The 27,744-nt window shown below is 49.1% G+C and overlaps 1 protein-coding gene across 1 annotated transcript in view; it reads left to right on the top strand.

Moving 5' to 3' along the window:
* The window catches only part of LOC311144401 (nitric oxide synthase 1-like), a gene marked incomplete at both ends in the record, with an annotated part of 74,010 nt that overhangs the window by 30,938 nt on the left and 15,328 nt on the right, over nt 1-27,744 (top strand). The window contains 6 exons of the mRNA XM_084180410.1: nt 23,205-23,349; nt 24,488-24,592; nt 24,822-24,880; nt 25,277-25,393; nt 26,300-26,474; nt 27,481-27,616. Of these exons, the coding sequence (XP_084036536.1) occupies nt 23,205-23,349; nt 24,488-24,592; nt 24,822-24,880; nt 25,277-25,393; nt 26,300-26,474; nt 27,481-27,616 (737 nt within the window). The remainder of the gene's footprint in view (nt 1-23,204; nt 23,350-24,487; nt 24,593-24,821; nt 24,881-25,276; nt 25,394-26,299; nt 26,475-27,480; nt 27,617-27,744) is intronic.

Genomic DNA, 27,744 nt, shown 5'->3' with positions numbered 1-27,744 from the left:
TGCAGACACAGGGAGGGAGCTCGTCTACTCAACAGTGATGAGACGAGGTAGTGGTGCAGACAAGGAGGGAGCTCATCTACTCAACAGTGATGAGATGAGGTAGTTGTGCAGACAGGGAGGAAGCTCATCTACTCAACAGTGATGAAACCAGGTAGTGGTGCAGATACATTGAGGGAGCTCAAATACTCAACAGTGATGAGACAAGTTAGTGGTGCATACACAGGAAGGGAGCTCATCTACTCAACAGTGATGAGACGAGGTAGTGGTGCAGACACAGGGAGGGAGCTCATCTACTCAACAGTGATGAGACGAGGTAGTGGTGCAGACACAGGGAGGGAGCTCATCTACAAATCAGTGACGAGACGAGGTAGTGGTGCAGACAGGTAGGTAGCTCATCTACTCAACAGTGATGAGACGAGATAGTGGTGCAGACGGGGAGGGAGCACATCTACTCAACAGTGATGAGATGATGTAGTGGTGCAGACACAGGGAGGGAGCTCATCTACTCAACAGTGATGAGATGAGGTAATGGTGCAAACACAGGGAGGGAGCTCATCTACTCAACATTGATGAGACGAGGTAGTGGTGTAGACACAGGGAGGGAGCTCATCTACTCAACAGTGATGAGACGAGGTAGTGGTGCAGACAGGGAGGGAGCACATCTACTCAACATTGATGAGACAAGGTAGTGGTGCAGAAACAGGGAGGGAGCTCATCTACTCAACAGTGATGACACGAGGTAGTGGTGCAGACAATGAGGGAGCTCATCTACTCAACAGTGATGAGACGAAGTAGTGGTGCAGACACAGGGAGGGAGCTCATCTACTCAACAGTGATGAGACGAGGTAGTGGTGCGACAAAGGGAGGGATCTCATCTACTCAACAGTGATGACACGAGGTAGTGGTGCAGACAAGGATGGAGCTCATCGACTCAGCAGTGATGAGATGAGGTAGTGGTGCAGACACAGGGAGGTAGCTCATCTACTCAACAGTGATGAGACGAGGTAGTGGTGCAGACAGGGAGGGAGCTCATCTACTCAACAGTGATGAGACTAGGTAGTGTTGCAGATAAGGAGGGAGCTCATCTACTCAACAGTGATGACATGAGGTAGTGGTGCAGACACAGGGAGAGAGCTCATCTACTCAACATTGATGAAACAAGGTAGTGGTAAATACAAGGAGGGAGCTCATCTACTCAACAGTGATGAGACGAGGTAATGGTGCAGACACGGAGGGATCTCATCTACTCAACAGTGATGAGACGAGGTAATGGTGCAGACAGGGAGGGAGCTCATCTACTCAACAGTGATGAGACTAGTTAATGGTGCAGACAGGGAGGGAGCTCATCTACTCAACAGTGATGAGACAAGGTAATGGTGCAGAAGGGAGGTAGCTCATCTACTCAACAGTGATGAGACGATGTAATGGTGCAGACAGGGAGGGAGCTCATCTACTCAACAGTGATGAGACGAGGTAATGGTGCAGACAGGGAGGGAGCTCATCTACTCAACAGTGATGAGACGAGGTAATGGTGCAGACAGGGAGGGAGCTCATCTACTCAACAGTGATGAGACGAGGTAGTGGTGCAGACACAGGGAGGGAGCTCATCTACTCAATAGTGATGAGACGAGGTATTGGTGCAGACAGGGAGGGAGATCATGTCCTCAAGAGTGATGAGACGAGGTAGTGGTGCAGACACAGAGAGGGAGCTCATCTACTCAACATTGATGAGACGAGGTAGTGGTGCAGACACAGGGAGGGAGCTCATCTACTCAACAGTATTATTATGACACGATGTAGTGGTGCAGACAAGGAGGGAGCTCATCTACTCAACAGTGATGAGATGAGGTAGTGGTGCAGACACAGGGAGGGAGCTCATCTACTCAACAGTGATGAGACGAGGTACTGGTGCAGACAGGGAGGGAGCTCATCCACTCAAGAGTGATGAGACGAGGTAGTGGTGCAGACACAGAGAGGGAGCTCATCTACTCAACAGTGATGAGACAAGGTAGTGGTGCAGACCCAGGGAGGGAGCTCATCTACTCAACTGTGATGAGACGAGGTAGTGGTGCAGACAGGGAGGGAGCTCATCTACTCAACAGTGATGAGACGAGGTAGTGGTGCAGATAAGGAGGGAGCTCATCTACTCAACAGTGATGAGATGAGGTAGTAGTGCAGACACAGGGAGAGAGCTCATCTACTCAACATTGATGAAACAAGGTAGTGGTAAAGACAAGGAGGTAGCTCATCTACTCAACAGTGATGAGAAAAGGTAGTGGTGCAGACAGGGAAGGAGCTCATCTACTCAACAGTGATGAGACGAGGTAATGGTGCAGACAGGGAGGGATCTCATCTACTCAACAGTGATGAGAAGAGGTAATGGTGCACACAGGGAGGGAGCGCATCTACTCAACAGTGATCAGACAAGGTAGTGGTGCAGACAGGGAGGGAGCTCATCTACTCAACAGTGATGAGACGAGGTAATGGTGCAGAAGGGAGGGAGCTCATCTACTCAACAGTGATGAGACGAGGGAATGGTGCAGACAGGGAGGGAGCTCATCTACTCAACATTGATGAGACAAGGTAGTGGTGCAGACACAGGGAGGGTGCTCATCTACTCAACAGTGATGAGACGAGGTAGTGGTGCAGACAGGGAGGGAGCACATCTACTCAACAGTGATGAGACAAGGTAGTGGTGCAGAAACAGGGAGGGAGCTCATCTACTCAAGAGTGATGAGACGAGGTAGTGGTGCAGACAGGGAGGGAGGTCATCTAAACAGTGATGAGACGAGGTAGTGGTGCAGACACAGGGAGAGAGCTCATCTACTCAACATTGATGAAACAAGGTAGTTCTGCAGACACAGGGAGAGAGCTCATCTACTCAACAGTGATGAGAAAGGGTAGTGGTGCAGACAGGGAAGGAGCTCATCTACTCTACAGTGATGAGACAAGGTAGTGGTGCAGACAGGGAGGGAGCTCATTTACTCAACAGTGATGAGACGAGGTAGTGGTGCAGACAGAGGGAGAGAGCTCATCTACTCAACATTGATGAAACAAGGTAGTTTTGCAGACACAGGGAGAGAGCTCATCTACTCAACAGTGATGAGAAAAGGTAGTGGTGCAGACAGGGAAGGAGCTCATCTACTCTACAGTGATGAGACGAGGTAGTGGTGCAGAAAGGGAGGGAGCTCATCTACTCAACAGTGATGAGACGAGGAAGTGTTGGAGACACAGGGAGGGAGCTCATCTACTCAACAGTGATGAGATGAGATAGTGGTACAGACAGGGAGTGAGGTCATCTTCTCGACAGTGATGAGATGAGGTAGTGGTGCAGACAGTGAGGGAGCTCATCTACTCAACAGTGATGAGACGAGGTAGTGGTGAAGACACAGGGAGGGATCTCATCTACTCAACAGTGATGAGACAAGGTAGTGTTGCAGACAGGGAGGGAGCTCATCTACTCAACAGTGATGAGACGAGGTAGTGGTGCAGATAAGGAGGGAGCTCATCTACTCAACAGTGATGAGATGAGGTAGTAGTGAAGACACAGGGAGAGAGCTCATCTACTCAACATTGATGAAACAAGGTAGTGGTAAAGACAAGGAGGTAGCTCATCTACTCAACAGTGATGAGAAAAGGTAGTGGTGCAGACAGGGAAGGAGCTCATCTACTCAACAGTGATGAGACGAGGTAATGGTGCAGACAGGGAGGGATCTCATCTACTCAACAGTGATGAGAAGAGGTAATGGTGCAGACAGGGAGGGAGCGCATCTACTCAACAGTGATCAGACAAGGTAGTGGTGCAGACAGGGAGGGAGCTCATCTACTCAACAGTGATGAGACGAGGTAATGGTGCAGACAGGGAGGGAGCTCATCTACTCAACAGTGATGAGACGAGGGAATGGTGCAGACAGGGAGGGAGCTCATCTACTCAACATTGATGAGACAAGGTAGTGGTGCAGACACAGGGAGGGTGCTCATCTACTCAACAGTGATGAGACGAGGTAGTGGTGCAGACAGGGAGGGAGCACATCTACTCAACAGTGATGAGACAAGGTAGTGGTGCAGAAACAGGGAGGGAGCTCATCTACTCAACAGTGATGAGACGAGGTAGTGGTGCAGACAGGGAGGGAGGTCATCTAAACAGTGATGAGACGAGGTAGTGGTGCAGACACAGGGAGAGAGCTCATCTACTCAACATTGATGAAACAAGGTAGTTCTGCAGACACAGGGAGAGAGCTCATCTACTCAACAGTGATGAGAAAGGGTAGTGGTGCAGACAGGGAAGGAGCTCATCTACTCTACAGTGATGAGACAAGGTAGTGGTGCAGACAGGGAGGGAGCTCATTTACTCAACAGTGATGAGACGAGGTAGTGGTGCAGACAGGGAGGGAGGTCATCTATTCAACAGTGATGAGACGAGGTAGTGGTGCAGACAGAGGGAGAGAGCTCATCTACTCAACATTGATGAAACAAGGTAGTTTTGCAGACACAGGGAGAGAGCTCATCTACTCAACAGTGATGAGAAAAGGTAGTGGTGCAGACAGGGAAGGAGCTCATCTACTCTACAGTGATGAGACGAGGTAGTGGTGCAGAAAGGGAGGGAGCTCATCTACTCAACAGTGATGAGACGAGGAAGTGTTGGAGACACAGGGAGGGAGCTCATCTACTCAACAGTGATGAGATGAGATAGTGGTACAGACAGGGAGTGAGGTCATCTTCTCGACAGTGATGAGATGAGGTAGTGGTGCAGACAGTGAGGGAGCTCATCTACTCAACAGTGATGAGACGAGGTAGTGGTGAAGACACAGGGAGGGATCTCATCTACTCAACAGTGATGAGACAAGGTAGTGTTGCAGAAAGGGAGGGAGCTCATCTACTCAACAGTGATGAGACGTGGTAGTGGTGCAGACACAGGGAGGGAGCTCATCTACTCAAGAGTGATGAGACGAGGTAGTTGTGCAGACACAGGGAGAGAGCTCATTCACTCAACAGTGATGAGACGAGGTACTGTTGCATAAAGGGAGGGAGCTCATCTTCTCAACAGTGATGAGATGAGGTAGTGGTGCAGACACAGGGAGGGAGCTCATCTTCTCAACAGTGATGAGACAAGGTAGTGGTGCAGACACAGGGAAGGAGCTCATCTACTCAACAGTGATGAGATGAGGTAGTAGTGCAGACAGAGATGGAGCAGATCTACTCAACAGTGATGAGAAGAGGTAGTGGTGCAGAAACAGGGAGGGTGCTCATCTACTCAGCAGTGATGAGACGAGGTAGTGGTGCAGACACAGGGAGGGAGCTCATCTACTCAACAGTATTATTATGACACGATGTAGTTGTGCAGACAAGGAGGGAGCTCATCTACTCAACAGTGATGAGATGAGGTAGTGGTGCAGACACAGGGAGGGAGCTCATCTACTCAATAGTGATGAGACGAGGTATTGGTGCAGACAGGGAGGGAGATCATCTCCTCAAGAGTGATGAGACGAGGTAGTGGTGCAGACACAGAGAGGGAGCTCATCTACTCAACATTGATGAGACGAGGTAGTGGTGCAGACACAGGGAGGGAGCTCATCTACTCAACAGTATTATTATGACACGATGTAGTGGTGCAGACAAGGAGGGAGCTCATCTACTCAACAGTGATGAGATGAGGTAGTGGTGCAGACACAGGGAGGGAGCTCATCTACTCAACAGTGATGAGACGAGGTACTGGTGCAGACAGGGAGGGAGCTCATCTACTCAAGAGTGATGAGACGAGGTAGTGGTGCAGACACAGAGAGGGAGCTCATCTACTCAACAGTGATGAGACAAGGTAGTGGTGCAGACCCAGGGAGGGAGCTCATCTACTCAACAGTGATGACACGAGGTAGTGGTGCAGACAAGGAGGTTGCTCATCTACTCAACAGTGATGAGATGAGGTAGTGGTGCAGACACAGGGAGGGAGCTCATCTACTCAACTGTGATGAAACGAGGTAGTGGTGCAGACAGGGAGGGAGCTCATCTACTCAACAGTGATGAGACGAGGTAGTGGTGCAGATAAGGAGGGAGCTCATCTACTCAACAGTGATGAGATGAGGTAGTAGTGCAGACACAGGGAGAGAGCTCATCTACTCAACATTGATGAAACAAGGTAGTGGTAAAGACAAGGAGGTAGCTCATCTACTCAACAGTGATGAGAAAAGGTAGTGGTGCAGACAGGGAAGGAGCTCATCTACTCAACAGTGATGAGACGAGGTAATGGTGCAGACAGGGAGGGATCTCATCTACTCAACAGTGATGAGAAGAGGTAATGGTGCAGACAGGGAGGGAGCGCATCTACTCAACAGTGATCAGACAAGGTAGTGGTGCAGACAGGGAGGGAGCTCATCTACTCAACAGTGATGAGACGAGGTAATGGTGCAGAAGGGAGGGAGCTCATCTACTCAACAGTGATGAGACGAGGGAATGGTGCAGACAGGGAGGGAGCTCATCTACTCAACATTGATGAGACAAGGTAGTGGTGCAGACACAGGGAGGGTGCTCATCTACTCAACAGTGATGAGACGAGGTAGTGGTGCAGACAGGGAGGGAGCACATCTACTCAACAGTGATGAGACAAGGTAGTGGTGCAGAAACAGGGAGGGAGCTCATCTACTCAACAGTGATGAGACGAGGTAGTGGTGCAGACAGGGAGGGAGGTCATCTAAACAGTGATGAGACGAGGTAGTGGTGCAGACACAGGGAGAGAGCTCATCTACTCAACATTGATGAAACAAGGTAGTTCTGCAGACACAGGGAGAGAGCTCATCTACTCAACAGTGATGAGAAAGGGTAGTGGTGCAGACAGGGAAGGAGCTCATCTACTCTACAGTGATGAGACAAGGTAGTGGTGCAGACAGGGAGGGAGCTCATTTACTCAACAGTGATGAGACGAGGTAGTGGTGCAGACAGAGGGAGAGAGCTCATCTACTCAACATTGATGAAACAAGGTAGTTTTGCAGACACAGGGAGAGAGCTCATCTACTCAACAGTGATGAGAAAAGGTAGTGGTGCAGACAGGGAAGGAGCTCATCTACTCTACAGTGATGAGACGAGGTAGTGGTGCAGAAAGGGAGGGAGCTCATCTACTCAACAGTGATGAGACGAGGAAATGTTGGAGACACAGGGAGGGAGCTCATCTACTCAACAGTGATGAGATGAGATAGTGGTACAGACAGGGAGTGAGGTCATCTTCTCGACAGTGATGAGATGAGGTAGTGGTGCAGACAGTGAGGGAGCTCATCTACTCAACAGTGATGAGACGAGGTAGTGGTGAAGACACAGGGAGGGATCTCATCTACTCAACAGTGATGAGACAAGGTAGTGTTGCAGACAGGGAGGGAGCTCATCTACTCAACAGTGATGAGACGAGGTAGTGGTGCAGATAAGGAGGGAGCTCATCTACTCAACAGTGATGAGATGAGGTAGTAGTGCAGACACAGGGAGAGAGCTCATCTACTCAACATTGATGAAACAAGGTAGTGGTAAAGACAAGGAGGTAGCTCATCTACTCAACAGTGATGAGAAAAGGTAGTGGTGCAGACAGGGAAGGAGCTCATCTACTCAACAGTGATGAGACGAGGTAATGGTGCAGACAGGGAGGGATCTCATCTACTCAACAGTGATGAGAAGAGGTAATGGTGCAGACAGGGAGGGAGCGCATCTACTCAACAGTGATCAGACAAGGTAGTGGTGCAGACAGGGAGGGAGCTCATCTACTCAACAGTGATGAGACGAGGTAATGGTGCAGAAGGGAGGGAGCTCATCTACTCAACAGTGATGAGACGAGGGAATGGTGCAGACAGGGAGGGAGCTCATCTACTCAACATTGATGAGACAAGGTAGTGGTGCAGACACAGGGAGGGTGCTCATCTACTCAACAGTGATGAGACGAGGTAGTGGTGCAGACAGGGAGGGAGCACATCTACTCAACAGTGATGAGACAAGGTAGTGGTGCAGAAACAGGGAGGGAGCTCATCTACTCAACAGTGATGAGACGAGGTAGTGGTGCAGACAGGGAGGGAGGTCATCTAAACAGTGATGAGACGAGGTAGTGGTGCAGACACAGGGAGAGAGCTCATCTACTCAACATTGATGAAACAAGGTAGTTCTGCAGACACAGGGAGAGAGCTCATCTACTCAACAGTGATGAGAAAGGGTAGTGGTGCAGACAGGGAAGGAGCTCATCTACTCTACAGTGATGAGACAAGGTAGTGGTGCAGACAGGGAGGGAGCTCATTTACTCAACAGTGATGAGACGAGGTAGTGGTGCAGACAGGGAGGGAGGTCATCTATTCAACAGTGATGAGACGAGGTAGTGGTGCAGACAGAGGGAGAGAGCTCATCTACTCAACATTGATGAAACAAGGTAGTTTTGCAGACACAGGGAGAGAGCTCATCTACTCAACAGTGATGAGAAAAGGTAGTGGTGCAGACAGGGAAGGAGCTCATCTACTCTACAGTGATGAGACGAGGTAGTGGTGCAGAAAGGGAGGGAGCTCATCTACTCAACAGTGATGAGACGAGGAAGTGTTGGAGACACAGGGAGGGAGCTCATCTACTCAACAGTGATGAGATGAGATAGTGGTACAGACAGGGAGTGAGGTCATCTTCTCGACAGTGATGAGATGAGGTAGTGGTGCAGACAGTGAGGGAGCTCATCTACTCAACAGTGATGAGACGAGGTAGTGGTGAAGACACAGGGAGGGATCTCATCTACTCAACAGTGATGAGACAAGGTAGTGTTGCAGAAAGGGAGGGAGCTCATCTACTCAACAGTGATGAGACGTGGTAGTGGTGCAGACACAGGGAGGGAGCTCATCTACTCAAGAGTGATGAGACGAGGTAGTTGTGCAGACACAGGGAGAGAGCTCATTCACTCAACAGTGATGAGACGAGGTACTGTTGCATAAAGGGAGGGAGCTCATCTTCTCAACAGTGATGAGATGAGGTACTGGTGCAGACACAGGGAGGGAGCTCATCTTCTCAACAGTGATGAGACAAGGTAGTGGTGCAGACACAGGGAAGGAGCTCATCTACTCAACAGTGATGAGATGAGGTAGTAGTGCAGACAGAGATTGAGCAGATCTACTCAACAGTGATGAGAAGAGGTAGTGGTGCAGAAACAGGGAGGGTGCTCATCTACTCAGCAGTGATGAGACGAGGTAGTGGTGCAGACACAAGGAGGGAGCTCATCTACTCAACAGTGATGAGACGAGGTAGTGGTGCAGACAGGGATGGAGCACATCTACTCAACAGTGATGAGACGAGGTAGTGGTGCAGAAACAGGGAGGGAGCTCATCTATTCAACAGTGATGAGATGAGTTAGTGGTGCAGACACAGGGAGGGAGCTCGTCTACTCAACAGTAATGTGACAAAGTAGTGGTGCAGACACAGGGAGGGAGCTCATCTACTCAACAGTAATGAGACGAGGTAGTGGTGCAGACACAGGGAGGGAGCTCATCCAATCAACAGTAATGAGACGAGGTAGTGGTGCAGACACAGGGAGGGAGCTCATCTACTCAACAGTAATGAGACGAGGTAGTGGTGCAGACACAGGGAGGGAGCTCATCTACTCAACAGTAATGAGACGAGGTAGTGGTGCAGACACAGGGAGGGAGCTCATCTACTCAACAGTAATGAGACGAGGTAGTGGTGCAGACAGGGAAGGAGCTCATCTACTCAACAGTGATGACATGAGGTAGTGGTGCAGACACAGGGAGGGAGCTCATCTACTCAACAGTGATGAGAAAAGGTAGTGGTGCAGACAGAGAAGGAGCTCATCTACTCAACAGTGATGAGACGAGGTAATGGTGCAGACAGGGAGGGATCTCATCTACTCAACAGTGATGAGACGAGGTAATGGTGCAGACAGGGAGGGAGCTAGTGGTGCAGACATAGGGAGTGATCTCATCTACTCAACAGTGATGAGACGAGGTAGTGGTACAGACAGGGAGGGAGTTCATCTTTTTGACAATGATGAGACGAGGTAATGGTGCAGACACAGGGAGGGAGGTCATCTACTCAACTGTGATGGGACGAGGGAAGTGGTGCAGACACTGGGATGGAGCTCATCTACTCAACAGTGATGAGACTAGGTAGTGGTGCAGAAAGGGAAGGAGGGAGCTCATCTAATCAACAGTGATGAGACGAGGTAGTGGTATAGGCAGGGAAGGAGGGAGCTCATCTAATCAACAGTGATGAGACGAGGTAGTGGTAAAGACAGGGAACAAGTGAGCTAATCTAATCAACAGTGATGAGACGAGGTAGTGTTGGAGACACAGGGAGGGAGCTCATCTACTCAACAGTGATGAGACGAGATAGTGGGACAGACAGGGAGGGAGGTCATCTTCTCGACAGTGATGAAACGAGGTAATGGTGCAGACACAGGGAGGGATTTCATCTACTCAACAGTGATGAGACGAGGTAGTGGTGCAGACACAGGGAGGGAGCTCGTCTACTCAACAGTGATGAGATGAGGTAGTGGTGCAGACACAGGGAGGGAGCTCATCTACTCAACAGTGATGAGACGAGGTAGTGGTGCAGACAGGGAGGGAGCTCATCTACTCAACAGTGATGAGACGAGGTAGTGGTGCAGACACAGGGAGGGAGCTCATCTACTCAACAGTGATGAGACGAGGTAGTAGTGCAGAAACAGGGAGGGAGCTCATCTACTCAACAGTGTTGAGACGAGGTAGTGGTGCAGACACAGGGAGGGAGCTCGTCTACTCAACAGTGATGAGACGAGGTAGTGGTGCAGACAAGGAGGGAGCTCATCTACTCAACAGTGATGAGATGAGGTAGTTGTGCAGACAGGGAGGAAGCTCATCTACTCAACAGTGATGAAACGAGGTAGTGGTGCAGATACATTGAGGGAGCTCAAATACTCAACAGTGATGAGACAAGTTAGTGGTGCAGACACAGGAAGGGAGCTCATCTACTCAACAGTGATGAGACGAGGTAGTGGTGCAGACACAGGGAGGGAGCTCATCTACTCAACAGTGATGAGACGAGGTAGTGGTGCAGACACAGGGAGGGAGCTCATCTACAAATCAGTGACGAGACGAGGTAGTGGTGCAGACAGGTAGGTAGCTCATCTACTCAACAGTGATGAGACGAGATAGTGGTGCAGACAGGGATGGAGCACATCTACTCAACAGTGATGAGATGATGTAGTGGTGCAGACACAGGGAGGGAGCTCATCTACTCAACAGTGATGAGATGAGGTAGTGGTGCAGACACAGGGAGGGAGCTCATCTACTCAACATTGATGAGACGAGGTAGTGGTGTAGACACAGGGAGGGAGCTCATCTACTCAACAGTGATGAGACGAGGTAGTGGTGCAGACAGGGAGGGAGCACATCTACTCAACATTGATGAGACAAGGTAGTGGTGCAGAAACAGGGAGGGAGCTCATCTACTCAACAGTGATGACACGAGGTAGTGGTGCAGACAATGAGGGAGCTCATCTACTCAACAGTGATGAGACGAAGTAGTGGTGCAGACACAGGGAGGGAGCTCATCTACTCAACAGTGATGAGACGAGGTGGTGGTGCGACAAAGGGAGGGAGCTCATCTACTCAACAGTGATGACACGAGGTAGTGGTGCAGACAATGAGGGAGCTCATCTACTCAACAGTGATGAGACGAAGTAGTGGTGCAGACACAGGGAGGGAGCTCATCTACTCAACAGTGATGAGACGAGGTAGTGGTGCGACAAAGGGAGGGAGCTCATCTACTCAACAGTGATGACACGAGGTAGTGGTGCAGACAAGGATGGAGCTCATCGACTCAGCAGTGATGAGATGAGGTAGTGGTGCAGACACAGGGAGGTAGCTCATCTACTCAACAGTGATGAGACGAGGTAGTGGTGCAGACAGGGAGGGAGCTCATCTACTCAACAGTGATGAGACTAGGTAGTGTTGCAGATAAGGAGGGAGCTCATCTACTCAACAGTGATGACATGAGGTAGTGGTGCAGACACAGGGAGAGAGCTCATCTACTCAACATTGATGAAACAAGGTAGTGGTAAATACAAGGAGGGAGCTCATCTACTCAACAGTGATGAGACGAGGTAATGGTGCAGACACGGAGGGATCTCATCTACTCAACAGTGATGAGACGAGGTAATGGTGCAGACAGGGAGGGAGCTCATCTACTCAACAGTGATGAGACTAGTTAATGGTGCAGACAGGGAGGGAGCTCATCTACTCAACAGTGATGAGACAAGGTAATGGTGCAGAAGGGAGGTAGCTCATCTACTCAACAGTGATGAGACGATGTAATGGTGCAGACAGGGAGGGAGCTCATCTACTCAACAGTGATGAGACGAGGTAATGGTGCAGACAGGGAGGGAGCTCATCTACTCAACAGTGATGAGACGAGGTAATGGTGCAGACAGGGAGGGAGCTCATCTACTCAACAGTGATGAGACGAGGTAGTGGTGCAGACACAGGGAGGGAGCTCATCTACTCAATAGTGATGAGACGAGGTATTGGTGCAGACAGGGAGGGAGCTCTTCTCCTCAAGAGTGATGAGATGAGGTAGTGGTGCAGACACAGAGAGGGAGCTCATCTACTCAACATTGATGAGACGAGGTAGTGGTGCAGACACAGGGAGGGAGCTCATCTACTCAACAGTATTATTATGACACGATGTAGTGGTGCAGACAAGGAGGGAGCTCATCTACTCAACAGTGATGAGATGAGGTAGTGGTGCAGACACAGGGAGGGAGCTCATCTACTCAACAGTGATGAGACGAGGTACTGGTGCAGACAGTGAGGGAGCTCATCTACTCAAGAGTGATGAGACGAGGTAGTGGTGCAGACACAGAGAGGGAGCTCATCTACTCAACAGTGATGAGACAAGGTAGTGGTGCAGACCCAGGGAGGGAGCTCATCTACTCAACAGTGATGACACGAGGTAGTGGTGCAGACAAGGATGTTGCTCATCTACTCAACAGTGATGAGATGAGGTAGTGGTGCAGACACAGGGAGGGAGCTCATCTACTCAACTGTGATGAGACGAGGTAGTGGTGCAGACAGGGAGGGAGCTCATCTACTCAACAGTGATGAGACGAGGTAGTGGTGCAGATAAGGAGGGAGCTCATCTACTCAACAGTGATGAGATGAGGTAGTAGTGCAGACACAGGGAGAGAGCTCATCTACTCAACATTGATGAAACAAGGTAGTGGTAAAGACAAGGAGGTAGCTCATCTACTCAACAGTGATGAGAAAAGGTAGTGGTGCAGATAGGGAAGGAGCTCATTTACTCAACAGTGATGAGACGAGGTAATGGTGCAGACAGGGAGGGATCTCATCTACTCAACAGTGATGAGAAGAGGTAATGGTGCAGACAGGGAGGGAGCGCATCTACTCAACAGTGATCAGACAAGGTAGTGGTGCAGACAGGGAGGGAGCTCATCTACTCAACAGTGATGAGACGAGGTAATGGTGCAGAAGGGAGGGAGCTCATCTACTCAACAGTGATGAGACGAGGGAATGGTGCAGACAGGGAGGGAGCTCATCTACTCAACATTGATGAGACAAGGTAGTGGTGCAGACACAGGGAGGGTGCTCATCTACTCAACAGTGATGAGACGAGGTAGTGGTGCAGACAGGGAGGGAGCACATCTACTCAACAGTGATGAGACAAGGTAGTGGTGCAGAAACAGGGAGGGAGCTCATCTACTCAACAGTGATGAGACGAGGTAGTGGTGCAGACAGGGAGGGAGGTCATCTAAACAGTGATGAGACGAGGTAGTGGTGCAGACACAGGGAGAGAGCTCATCTACTCAACATTGATGAAACAAGGTAGTTCTGCAGACACAGGGAGAGAGCTCATCTACTCAACAGTGATGAGAAAGGGTAGTGGTGCAGACAGGGAAGGAGCTCATCTACTCTACAGTGATGAGACAAGGTAGTGGTGCAGACAGGGAGGGAGCTCATTTACTCAACAGTGATGAGACGAGGTAGTGGTGCAGACAGAGGGAGAGAGCTCATCTACTCAACATTGATGAAACAAGGTAGTTTTGCAGACACAGGGAGAGAGCTCATCTACTCAACAGTGATGAGAAAAGGTAGTGGTGCAGACAGGGAAGGAGCTCATCTACTCTACAGTGATGAGACGAGGTAGTGGTGCAGAAAGGGAGGGAGCTCATCTACTCAACAGTGATGAGACGAGGAAGTGTTGGAGACACAGGGAGGGAGCTCATCTACTCAACAGTGATGAGATGAGATAGTGGTACAGACAGGGATTGAGGTCATCTTCTCGACAGTGATGAGATGAGGTAGTGGTGCAGACAGTGAGGGAGCTCATCTACTCAACAGTGATGAGACGAGGTAGTGGTGAAGACACAGGGAGGGATCTCATCTACTCAACAGTGATGAGACAAGGTAGTGTTGCAGACAGGGAGGGAGCTCATCTACTCAACAGTGATGAGACGAGGTAGTGGTGCAGATAAGGAGGGAGCTCATCTACTCAACAGTGATGAGATGAGGTAGTAGTGCAGACACAGGGAGAGAGCTCATCTACTCAACATTGATGAAACAAGGTAGTGGTAAAGACAAGGAGGTAGCTCATCTACTCAACAGTGATGAGAAAAGGTAGTGGTGCAGACAGGGAAGGAGCTCATCTACTCAACAGTGATGAGACGAGGTAATGGTGCAGACAGGGAGGGATCTCATCTACTCAACAGTGATGAGAAGAGGTAATGGTGCAGACAGGGAGGGAGCGCATCTACTCAACAGTGATCAGACAAGGTAGTGGTGCAGACAGGGAGGGAGCTCATCTACTCAACAGTGATGAGACGAGGTAATGGTGCAGAAGGGAGGGAGCTCATCTACTCAACAGTGATGAGACGAGGGAATGGTGCAGACAGGGAGGGAGCTCATCTACTCAACATTGATGAGACAAGGTAGTGGTGCAGACACAGGGAGGGTGCTCATCTACTCAACAGTGATGAGACGAGGTAGTGGTGCAGACAGGGAGGGAGCACATCTACTCAACAGTGATGAGACAAGGTAGTGGTGCAGAAACAGGGAGGGAGCTCATCTACTCAACAGTGATGAGACGAGGTAGTGGTGCAGACAGGGAGGGAGGTCATCTAAACAGTGATGAGACGAGGTAGTGGTGCAGACACAGGGAGAGAGCTCATCTACTCAACATTGATGAAACAAGGTAGTTCTGCAGACACAGGGAGAGAGCTCATCTACTCAACAGTGATGAGAAAGGGTAGTGGTGCAGACAGGGAAGGAGCTCATCTACTCTACAGTGATGAGACAAGGTAGTGGTGCAGACAGGGAGGGAGCTCATTTACTCAACAGTGATGAGACGAGGTAGTGGTGCAGACAGGGAGGGAGGTCAGCTATTCAACAGTGATGAGACGAGGTAGTGGTGCAGACAGAGGGAGAGAGCTCATCTACTCAACATTGATGAAACAAGGTAGTTTTGCAGACACAGGGAGAGAGCTCATCTACTCAACAGTGATGAGAAAAGGTAGTGGTGCAGACAGGGAAGGAGCTCATCTACTCTACAGTGATGAGACGAGGTAGTGGTGCAGAAAGGGAGGGAGCTCATCTACTCAACAGTGATGAGACGAGGAAGTGTTGGAGACACAGGGAGGGAGCTCATCTACTCAACAGTGATGAGATGAGATAGTGGTACAGACAGGGAGTGAGGTCATCTTCTCGACAGTGATGAGATGAGGTAGTGGTACAGACAGTGAGGGAGCTCATCTACTCAACAGTGATGAGACGAGGTAGTGGTGAAGACACAGGGAGGGATCTCATCTACTCAACAGTGATGAGACAAGGTAGTGTTGCAGAAAGGGAGGGAGCTCATTTACTCAACAGTGATGAGACGTGGTAGTGGTGCAGACACAGGGAGGGAGCTCATCTACTCAAGAGTGATGAGACGAGGTAGTTGTGCAGACACAGGGAGAGAGCTCATTCACTCAACAGTGATGAGACGAGGTACTGTTGCATAAAGGGAGGGAGCTCATCTTCTCAACAGTGATGAGATGAGGTAGTGGTGCAGACACAGGGAGGGAGCTCATCTTCTCAACAGTGATGAGACAAGGTAGTGGTGCAGACACAGGGAAGGAGCTCATCTACTCAACAGTGATGAGATGAGGTAGTAGTGCAGACAGAGATGGAGCAGATCTACTCAACAGTGATGAGAAGAGGTAGTGGTGCAGAAACAGGGAGGGTGCTCATCTACTCAGCAGTGATGAGACGAGGTAGTGGTGCAGACACAAGGAGGGAGCTCATCTACTCAACAGTGATGAGACGAGGTAGTGGTGCAGACAGGGATGGAGCACATCTACTCAACAGTGATGAGACGAGGTAGTGGTGCAGAAACAGGGAGGGAGCTCATCTATTCAACAGTGATGAGATGAGTTAGTGGTGCAGACACAGGGAGGGAGCTCGTCTACTCAACAGTAATGTGACAAAGTAGTGGTGCAGACACAGGGAGGGAGCTCATCTACTCAACAGTAATGATACGAGGTAGTGGTGCAGACACAGGGAGGGAGCTCATCCACTCAACAGTAATGAGACGAGGTAGTGGTGCAGACACAGGGAGGGAGCTCATCTACTCAAAAGTAATGAGACGAGGTAGTGGTGCAGACACAGGGAGGGAGCTCATCTACTCAACAGTAATGAGACGAGGTAGTGGTGCAGACACAGGGAGGGAGCTCATCTACTCAACAGTAATGAGACGAGGTAGTGGTGCAGACAGGGAAGGAGCTCATCTACTCAACAGTGATGACATGAGGTAGTGGTGCAGACACAGGGAGGGAGCTCATCTACTCAACAGTGATGAGAAAAGGTAGTGGTGCAGACAGGGAAGGAGCTAATCTACTCAACAGTGATGAGACGAGGTAATGGTGCAGACAGGGAGGGATCTCATCTACTCAACAGTGATGAGACGAGGTAATGGTGCAGACAGGGAGGGAGCTAGTGGTGCAGACATAGGGAGTGATCTCATCTACTCAACAGTGATGAGACGAGGTAGTGGTACAGACAGGGAGGGAGTTCATCTTTTTGACAATGATGAGACGAGGTAATGGTGCAGACACAGGGAGGGAGGTCATCTACTCAACTGTGATGGGACGAGGGAAGTGGTGCAGACACTGGGATGGAGCTCATCTACTCAACAGTGATGAGACTAGGTAGTGGTGCAGAAAGGGAAGGAGGGAGCTCATCTAATCAACAGTGATGAGACGAGGTAGTGGTATAGGCAGGGAAGGAGGGAGCTCATCTAATCAACAGTGATGAGACGAGGTAGTGGTAAAGACAGGGAACAAGTGAGCTAATCTAATCAACAGTGATGAGACGAGGTAGTGTTGGAGACACAGGGAGGGAGCTCATCTACTCAACAGTGATGAGACGAGATAGTGGGACAGACAGGGAGGGAGGTCATCTTCTCGACAGTGATGAAACGAGGTAATGGTGCAGACACAGGGAGGGATTTCATCTACTCAACAGTGATGAGACGAGGTAGTGGTGCAGACACCGGGACGGAGCTCTTCTACTCAACTGTGATGAGACGAGGTAGTGTTGCATAAAGGGAGGGAGATCATCTTCTCAACAGTGATGAGATGAGGTAGTGGTGCAGACAGGGAGAGAGGGAGCTCATCTAATCAACAGTGATGAGACGAGGTAGTGTTGCAGACACAGGGAGGGAGTTCATCTACTCAACAGTGATGAGATGAGGTTGTGGTAAAGACAGGGAGGGAGGGAGCTCATCTACTCAACAGTGACGATACGAGGTAGTGGTGCAGACATGGAGAGAGGGAGCTCATCTACTCAACAGTGATAAGACGAGGTAGTGGTGCTGACACAGGGAGGAAGCTCATCTACTCAACAGTGATGAGACGAGGTAGTGGTACAGACAGGGAGGGAGTTCATCTTCTCGACAGTGATGAGACGAGGTAATGGTGCAGACAGGAAAGGAGGGAGCTCATCTAATCAACAGTGATGAGACGAGGTAGTGGTATAGACAGGAAAGGAGGGAGCTCATCTAATCAACAGTGATGAGACGAGGTAGGGGTATAGACAGGGAAGGAGGGAGCTCATCTAATCAACAGTGATGAGACGAGGTAGTGTTGGAGACACAGGGAGGGAGCACATCTACTCAACAGTGATGAGATGAGGTAGTGGTGCAGACAGTGAGGGAGCTCATCTAGTCAACAGTGATGAGACGAGGTAGTGGTGAAGACACAGGGAGGGATCTCATCTACTCAACAGTGATGAGACGAGGTAGTGTTGCAGAAAGGGAGGGAGCTCATCTACTCAACAGTGATGAGATGAGGTAGTGGTACAGACACAGAGAGGAAGCTCATGTGCTCAAGAGTGATGAGACGAGGTAGTGGTGCAGACACAGGAAGTGATCTCTTCTACTCAACAGTGATTAGACGAGGTAATGGTACAGACAGGGAGGGAGTTCATCTTCTCGACAGTGATGAGATGAGGTAATGGTGCAGACACAGGGAGGGAGTTCATCTACTCAACAGTGATGAGACGAGGTTGTGGTAAAGACAGGGAGGGAGGGAGCTCATCTAATCAACAGTGATGAGACGAGGTAGTGTTGCAGACGCAGGGAGGGAGCTCATCTACTCAACAGTGATGAGACGAGGTAGTGGTGTAGACACAGGGAGGGAGCTAATCTACTCAACAGTGATGAGATGAGTTAGTGGTGCAGACAGGGAGGGAGGGAGCTCATCTTCTCAACAGTGTTGAGACAATGTAGTCGTGCAGACACAGGAAGGGAGCTCATCTAGTCAACAGTGATGAGATGATGTGGTGGTGCAGACACAGGGAGGGAGCTCATCTACTCGATAGTGATGAGACGAGGTAGTGTTGCAGACACAGGGAGGGAGCTCATCTACTCAACAGTGATGACACAAGGTAGTGGTGCAGACAGGGAGGGAGGAAGCTCATCTACTCGATAGTGATGAGATGAGGTAGTGTTGCAGACACAGGGAGGGAGCTAATCTACTCAACATTGATGAGACGAGGTAGTGGTGCAGACACAGGGAGTGAGCTCATCTACTCAACTGTGATGAGACGAGGTAGTGGTACAGACAGGGAGGGAGTTCATCTTCTCGACAGTGATGAGACGAGGTAATGGTGCAGACACAGGGAGGGAGCTCATCTACTCAACTGTGATGGGACGAGGGAAGTGGTGCAGACACTGGGATGGAGCTCATCTACTCAACAGTGATGAGACGAGGTAGTGGTTCAGACAGTTAAGGAGGGAGCTCATCTAATCAACAGTGATGAGACGAGGTAGTGGTATAGACAGGGAAGGAGGGAGCTCATCTAATCAACAGTTATGAGACAAGGTCTTGGTATAGACAGGGAAGGAGGTAGCTCATCTAATCAACAGTGATGAGACAGGGTAGTGTTGGAGACACAGGGAGGGAGCTCATCTACTCAACAGTGATGAGATGAGATAATGGTACAGACAGGGAGGGAGGTCATCTTCTCGACAGTGATGAGATGAGGTAGTGGTGCAGACAGTGAGGGAACTCATCTAGTCAACAGTGATGAGACGAGGTAGTGGTGAAGACACAGGAAGGGAGCTCATCTACTCAACAGTGATGAGACGAGGTAGTGTTGCATAAAGGGAGGGAGCTCATCTTCTCAACAGTGATGAGATGAGGTAGTGGTGCAGAAACAGAGAGGAAGCTCATGTACTCAAGAGTGATGAGACGAGGTAGTGGTTCAGACACAGGAAGTGATCTCATCTACTCAACAGTGATGAGACGAGGTAGTGGTATAGACAAGGAAGGAGGAAGCTCATCTACTCAACAGTGATGAGATGAGATAATGGTACAGACAGGGAGGGAGGTCATCTTCTCGACAGTGATGAGATGAGGTAGTGGTGCAGACAGTGAGGGAGCTCATCTAGTCAACAGTGATGAGACGAGGTAGTGGTGAAGACACAGGGAGGGATCTCATCTACTCAACAGTGATGAGATGAGGTAGTGGTTCAGACACAGGAAGTGATCTCATCTAGTCAACAGTGATGAGACAAGGTAGTGGTATAGACAGGGAAGGAGGGAGCTCATCTAATCAACAGTGATGAAACGAGGTAATGGTGCAGACACAGGGAGGGAGTTCATCTACTCAACAGTGATGAGACGAGGTAGTGGTGAAGACACCGGGGGGAGCTCTTCTACTCAACTGTGATGAGACGAAGTAGTGTTGCATAAAGGGAGGGAGCTCATCTTCTCAACAGTGATGAGATGAGGTAGTGGTGCAGACACAGAGAGGAAGCTCATCTACTCAACAGTGATTAGACGAGGTAGTGGTACAGACAGGGAGGGAGTTCATCTTCTCGACAGTAATGAGATGAGGTAAGGGTGCAGACACAGGGAGGGAGTTCATCTACTCAACAGTGATGAGACGAGGTTGTGGTAAAGACAGGGAGGAAGGGAGCTCATCTAATCAACAGTGATGAGAAGAGGTAGTGGTGAATATACAGGGAGGGAGCTCATCTACTCAACAGTGATGAGACAAGATAGTGGTACAGACAGGGAGGGAGGTCATCTTCTCGAAAGTGATGAAACGAGGTAATGGTGCAGACAAAGGGAGGGAGTTCATCTACTCAACAGTGATGAGATGAGGTTGTGGTAAAGACAGGGAGGGAGGGAGCTCATCTACTCAACAGTGACGATACGAGGTAGTGGTGCAGACATGGAGGGAGCTCATCTACTCTACAGTGATGAGACGAGGTAGTGGTGAAGATACATGGAGGGATCTCATCTACTCAACAGTGATAAGATGAGGTAGTGGTGCAGAAACAGGGAGGGAGCTCATCTACTCAACAGTGATGAGATGAGTTAGTGGTGCAGACAGGGAGGGAGGGAGCTCATCTTCTCAACCGTGTTGAGACGATGTAGTGGTGCAGACACAGGGAAGGAGCTCATATACTCAACAGTGATGAGACGAGATAGTGGTGCAGACACAGGAAGGGAGCTCATCTACTCAACAGTGATGAGATGATGTGGTGGTGCAGACACAGGGAGGGAGCTCATCTACTCAATAGTGATGAGACGAGGTAGTGTTGCAGACACAGGGAGGGAGCTCATCTACTCAACAGTGATGACACAAGGTAGTGGTGCAGACAGGGGGTGAGTTATGAAACAAGGTAGTGGTGCAGACAGGAAGTGAAGGAGCTCATCTACTCAACAGTGATGACACGAAGTAGTGGTGCAGACAGGGAGGGAGGGAGCTCATCTACTCGACAGTGATGAGAAGAGGTAGTGGTGTAGACACAGGGAGGGAGCTCATCTACTCAACAGTGATGAGACAAGGTAGTTGTGCAGACAGGGAGGGAGGGAGCTTATCCACTCAACCTTGACGATACGAGGTAGTGGTGCTGACATGGAGGGAGCTCATCTACTCAACAGTGATGAGACGAGGTAGTGGTGAAGACAGGGAGGGAGTGAGCTCATCTACTCGACAGTGATGAGAAGAGGTAGTGGTGAATATACAGGGAGGGAGCTCATCTACTCAACAGTGATGAGACGAGATAGTTGTGCGCACATCGAGGGAGGGAGCTCATCTACTCAACATTGATGAGATGAAGTAGTGGTGCAGACACAGAGAGGGAGCTCATCTACTCAATAGTGATGAGACAATGTAGTGGTGCAGACAGTTAGGGAGGGAGCTCATCTACTCAACAGTGATGAGACGAGGTAGTGGTGCAGACACAGGGAGGGAGCTCATCTACTCAACTGTAATGGGATGAGGGAAGTGGTGCAGACACTGGGATGGAGCTCATCTACTCAACAGTGATGAGACGAGGTAGTGGTATAGACAGGGAAGGAGGGAGCTCATCTAATCAACAGTGATGAGGCGAGGTAGTGGTATAGACAGGGAAGGAGGGAGCTCATCTAATCAACAGTGATGAGACGAGGTAGTGGTATAGACAGGGAAAGAGGGAGCTCATCTAATCAACAGTGATGAGACGAGGTAGTTTTGGAGACACAGGGAGGGATCTCATCTACTCAACAGTGATGAGACGAGGTAGTGTTGCAGAAAGGGAGGGAGCTCATCTACTCAACAGTGATGAGACGAGGTAGTTGTGCAGACACAGGGAGGGAGCTCATCTACTCAACTGTGATGAGACGAGGTAGTGTTGCATAAAGGGAGGGAGCTCATATTCTCAACAGTGATGAGATGAGGTAGTGGTGCAGACACAGAGAGGAAGCTCATGTACTCAAGAGTGATGAGACGAGGTAGTGGTTCAGACACAGGAAGTGATCTCATCTACTCAACAGTGATGAGACGAGGTAGTGGTATAGACAGGGAAGGAGGGAGCTCATCTAATCAACAGTGATGAGACGAGGTAGTGTTGCAGACACAGGGAGGGAGCTCATCTACTCAACAGTGATGAGACGAGATAGTGGTACAGACAGGGAGGGAGGTCATCTTCTCGACAGTGATGAGACGAGGTAGTGGTGCAGACACCGGGAGGGAGCTCTTCTACTCAACAGTGATGAGACGAGATAGTGGTGCAGACAGGGAGGGAGGGAGCTCATCTACTCGACATTGATGAGACTAAGTAGTGGTGCAGACACAGAGAGGGAGCTCATCTACTCAACAGTGATGAGACTAGGTAGTGGTGCAGACAGCGAGTGAGGGAGATGATCTACTCAACAGTGATGAGACGATGTAGTGGTGCAGACACAGGGAGGGAGGGAGCTGATCTACTCAACGGTGACATTCACTCAGTCAACCCTTACGGAAGCAATCAGAGCTTTGGTGAAAGAGAGAAGGGGGAAGAGAGAAGGGGGAAGGGGGAAGGGAGTAGGGGGAAGAGAGAAGGGGGAAGAGGGAAGAGAGAATGGGGAGGAGGGAAGGGAGTAGGGGGAAGAGAGAAGGGAGTAGGGGGAAGAGAGAAGGGGGAAGAGGGAAGAGAGAAGGGGGAAGGAGAATGAGGGAAGAGAGAAGGGGGAAGGGGGAGGAGGGAAAGGGTAAGAGTAAAGGGGGAAGGGTTTGTGGTGTGACAAGGTCTGTTGTGCCTTTAATCACTGGTGCCTGTGATTCATAATTTTTTTGGTTACACTATATAAAAGCTCTCATGAATTAACCATTTTAAATGTTTATACATAGACGTTTTATTATATTCTGAATTATACATGTCCTCTCTGTCTGTCTGTGTGTGTGCAGGGCTGTGAAGTTCTCAGCCAAGCTAATGGGCCAGGCCATGGCTAAGAGGGTCAAAGCCACTATACTATTCGCCACCGAGACCGGAAAGTCTCAAGACTATGCAAAAACCCTATGTGAAATTTTCAAGCATGCCTTTGACGCGAAGGTAACCTTTATATAGCTACCACACAAGTTGATTATGAATTGATGTGCCATGTCTATTTTTGATGTTATCTTGAATGGAAAATGAAAAAGCCTACTTCAAAAACATCCCCCTTAACCCTGTGTGAGATTTTCAAGCATGCCTTTGACGCAAAGGTAAACCACACAACTTGAATATGAGTTAATGCGTCATGTCTTTTTTGGGATGTTATTGAATGAAAGAAAATACTTTTAAAAAACAACCCCCTCTCACTGACAATGTGAGGCCCCGCAGATTTGAAAAAGTGAGGAGATGGTTTTCACACCAAGAAGGCGAGGTTACGCGGAAATGTGTATTTTGTCCCATTCCCATTCCCTCTCATGCAGCAAATCGCCAGGGGCCACAGCGGAAGAATCAACCCAGCCAAGCGTTAAGATGTAGTTTAAGATAAAATCTCAAAAGACTGCAGGCTGTGTAAATGTGTTTGACAAAACAGAAAAACATGCTGCTCTCAATCATCTAGTCTCCCTCCAGGACATGACATCTTCTGTTTTTACAGCTTCCTACTTAAAGTAATCAATCAGACGAGAGGGACGATCTTGTTGTAGTTGAGTCAGACAGGCAGATGCAGAGCGGATGGATGACCGGGTGGGCTGGGTTTCTCCCTTCCTCTTCTGCCTCAGTCATCTTGTCCGTCCTCTCGTTCTGTCGCTCTCTCTCGGCATGATGGCCTGTAGGCACTAAGGCTGCTGGAGTCAGAGAGAGAGTTGGATGTCTGGGTGTTAATTGTATCGCAGCACATTATCAGTTCGTTAAGACAAGGACGTAGTGTTCATTAGATATCTCACTGCTGCCCTATGGTCTTAGGCCCTGGACTCACGACCGTGTTTCTTCCTTTTGGTCTTAGTCAGAGGAGGGACTGGGAGATGTGGCTAGAGAGGCTTCCTGTTGACTTGTCATTATTTTATTTACATTTGTCCTAAATATGTCTCTGTTCTTTTTTTGGTATCACTCTTTGAGTATTTTTTTTAATATCTGCCGTTTTGTTTGTGGAAAATGAAATGTGTTTTCACTTCGTTTCAAAATGTCTCTGGTTCACACACATCAGGTGAAAGTATGAAATGTGGACAGCTTTACTGACACACATGTTCCACTACTACAGGTGATGTCAATGGATGAGTACGACATGGTGGACCTGGAGCATGAAACACTGGTTTTGGCTGTGACCAGTACATTTGGCAACGGAGATCCACCTGAAAATGGAGAGGTATGATTGGCCAGTACAGTGTGTTTGTTTGTGTGTGTGTGTGCGCGTACCTGCGCGTGTGTGTGGTTGTGTGTGTGCTTGTGTGTGTGTACCTGCAGGTGTGTGCATTCGTGCGCGTGTGTGTTTGATTCCCACAGCAATGTAGAGCATGCACCATATATATGTTGGTTACAGTACATAAGGTTAACCTGCAAGCGATTGACAGTTGACTGTTTTCCTGTTTGTGTAGAAATTCGGAGCTGCCTTGATGGAGATGAGACATCCTACATCCAACACAGAGGACAGAAAGTGAGTTCAACCATCTTGGCCCATTCAACCAGAGCATGTTGACATGGTACACGTCCTAAATGGCACCCTATTCCCTATGTAGTGCACTACTTTTGACCAGGGCCCATAGAGTGGGTAGTGTACTATATAAGGGATAGGGAGCCATTTGGGATGCAATCATGGCTACAGTAAAGGAGTGTACTATCTCCTGTCCTTCGGCCCTTTGAGTAAGATACTTAACCCCTAAAATCGCTCCACGGGTGCTGACCTTGTACTCCTCCCAAATTGATGTGCTGTGTCTTGAATGAAGTCGTTGGGAGGACAGCGGAAGAAAATATTTATGTCGATGCAATGGACTAATAAAGTACTATTCTATACTGAGTGTACATGCTATCCCTATGTCTGCCTCTCTCTCAGGAGTTACAAGGTGCGTTTCAACAGCGTGTCGTCCTACTCAGACACCCGCAAATCCTCCAGCGACGAACCCGAGCCCAGGATCAACTTCGAGAGCACCGGACCCCTCGCCAACGTCAGGTACAGTAAGCAAGCCCAACCCGACTTTATAATTGGCCAACGTGGGTTGAAGCGCAATCTGATTGTCGAAAAATATTTGTAGGCTTAAAATCAAATATATTTTTCACATGGTGCTTAAACAGAGTTGAACAGGTTAACAAAAAATCCAGACTTGTGAGTTTAGATGATAGCCAAGTTATGACGGGGAGACAAAGCCCTCTGTCTGTCTGAAGAGAACCCAAAGACATGTCTTAGACTGCTTATTAAACCTGTGTTTTGATGACTGGACGGGGGTGGAAAAATGTATCCTTTTTACTAACACAGACAGGGGCCATCTGGTTCAAGATAACACAGAAAACATCAGACAAAGTGATAACTCATCCCTTTATACTGGCTGTCTGTATAGAGCTCTGAGAGGACAGAGGGAGGAAGAAAGAAGCTATTTTCCCCTGTCTAGTTGTATGAATCAAACCAATTTAAACTATGTGTGTGTGTGCCTGCATATGTGTGCATCTCTCTCTTTCTCTCTCTCTCTCTCCCTCTCCCCCCTCCCTCCCTCTCTCTCTCTTCTTTCTCTCTCTCTCGCTTGCTCTCTCTCTCTCTCTCTCTCTCTCTCCCTCTCTCTCTCTCTCTCTCTCTCACTCGCTTGCTCTCTCTCTCTCTCTCTCTCTCTCTCTCTCTCTCTCCCTCTCCCTCCCCCCCCTCCCCTCTCTCTCTCTCTTTCTCTCTCTCCCTCTCTCTCTCTCTCGCTTGCTCTCTCTCTCTCTCTCTCTCTCTCTCTCTCTCTCTCTCTCTCCTCTCTCTCTCTCTCTCCTCTCACTCGCTTGCTCTCTCTCTCTCTCTCTCTCTCTCTCTCTCTCTCTCTCTCTCTCTCTCTCTCTCTCTCTCTCTCTCTCTCTCTCTCTCTCTCTCCCTCTCTCTCTCCAGGTTCTCAGTGTTTGGCCTTGGCTCCAGGGCCTACCCACACTTCTGTGCTTTTGCCCACGCTGTGGACACGCTGTTCGAGGAGCTGGGGGGGGAGCGCATCCTACGCATGGGGGAGGGAGATGAGCTGTGTGGCCAGGAGGAGTCCTTCAGAAACTGGGCCAAGAAGGTTTTCAAGGTGGGGTGACTGGGGGAGTCCTTATGGGGCACGTAACACACACACACTCACATGCATGAACACGTACACGTCCGCATGTCCGCATGTACACAGGCATGCACACACAGAAATAAGCTCTTTTGAGCAATTCCTTTGTATGGTTGTCTGAATCAAATCAATAGCGTGTTAGAAATGTAAAAGTGATTTCCCATCTGCAGCGTTTACCGTGAATGCAGTATCTGCTAAAGCGGGAACATTGCCTTTAAATGTCAATCATGCTGTAACGCTGAATGTCCACAAATGTTTTGAGACTGATTGAATAGAAACCCATGTTTTGAGACTGATTGAATAGAGCCCCATGTTTTGAGACTGATTGAATAGAGCCCCATGTTTTGAGACTGATTGAATAGAGCCCCATGTTTTGAGACTGATTGAATTGAGCCCCATGTTTTGAGGCTGATTGAAAAGAGACCCATTTTTTAAGGCTCATTGAATAGAGCTCCATGTTTAGAGGCTATACAGTGTTTGTTTACATTTACATTGTTTACAAACATTGGAGTAAACAAGCTTATATTTTGGGTTCTGATGGGGTACACACACATGGTAATGGTCTTAGTAATGGACTACACAGAACAGTATTTGCGTCAGAGAATGCTGGCACACGAGTATGATGTGTGATGTGCCCACAGGTGTCTGCATGGTCTGTAGAGTTATATTCAGTAGTAAATTAGGAACAACCCCCACACTCTGACAGCCTATAGAGGTAATGCTTCAGGCAGCCAGACCTTGACAGTGGGATGATGATATTCTGTTTATGTGCAGGCCATGAGGTTCTCTTCTGCATTTAGTGCATTATTCATCTCTATAAATCTCTCAAAATGCATCTCTAAAAAGCCTATCAGCTGTGAAAGACAGAGCTCTGAATACTTGTCTTTATAAAATCATGTGGTCTAAAATGTGCTGTTAAACAAGCAATGATTTGAATACCTGTCCTTATAAATGCCTGTGGTTGTGTCTGTCTGCCAAGGCTGCCTGTGATGTGTTCTGCATTGGCGATGTGAACATCGAGAAGGCACACGATTCGTTGATCAGTAACGATCGTAGCTGGAAGCAGAGCAGGTTCCGCCTCACATACACTGCTGAGGCCCCTGCCCTAACACAAGGTATAAAGGGTTTCATTGAAAACCCTGTCTCACTTTAAACAAAACATAACTTTAAAAAAATACATAATCTTATGATTTTAAAGAATAATAATCTTATGAAGCCTTTATAAACTCTTTATAAGGCCTAT

The sequence above is a fragment of the Coregonus lavaretus genome, assembly GCF_964263955.1.
Source record: "Coregonus lavaretus genome assembly, chromosome: 17".
NCBI lineage: Eukaryota > Metazoa > Chordata > Actinopteri > Salmoniformes > Salmonidae > Coregonus > Coregonus lavaretus.
This window is presented reverse-complemented; position numbering and strand designations above follow the sequence as displayed.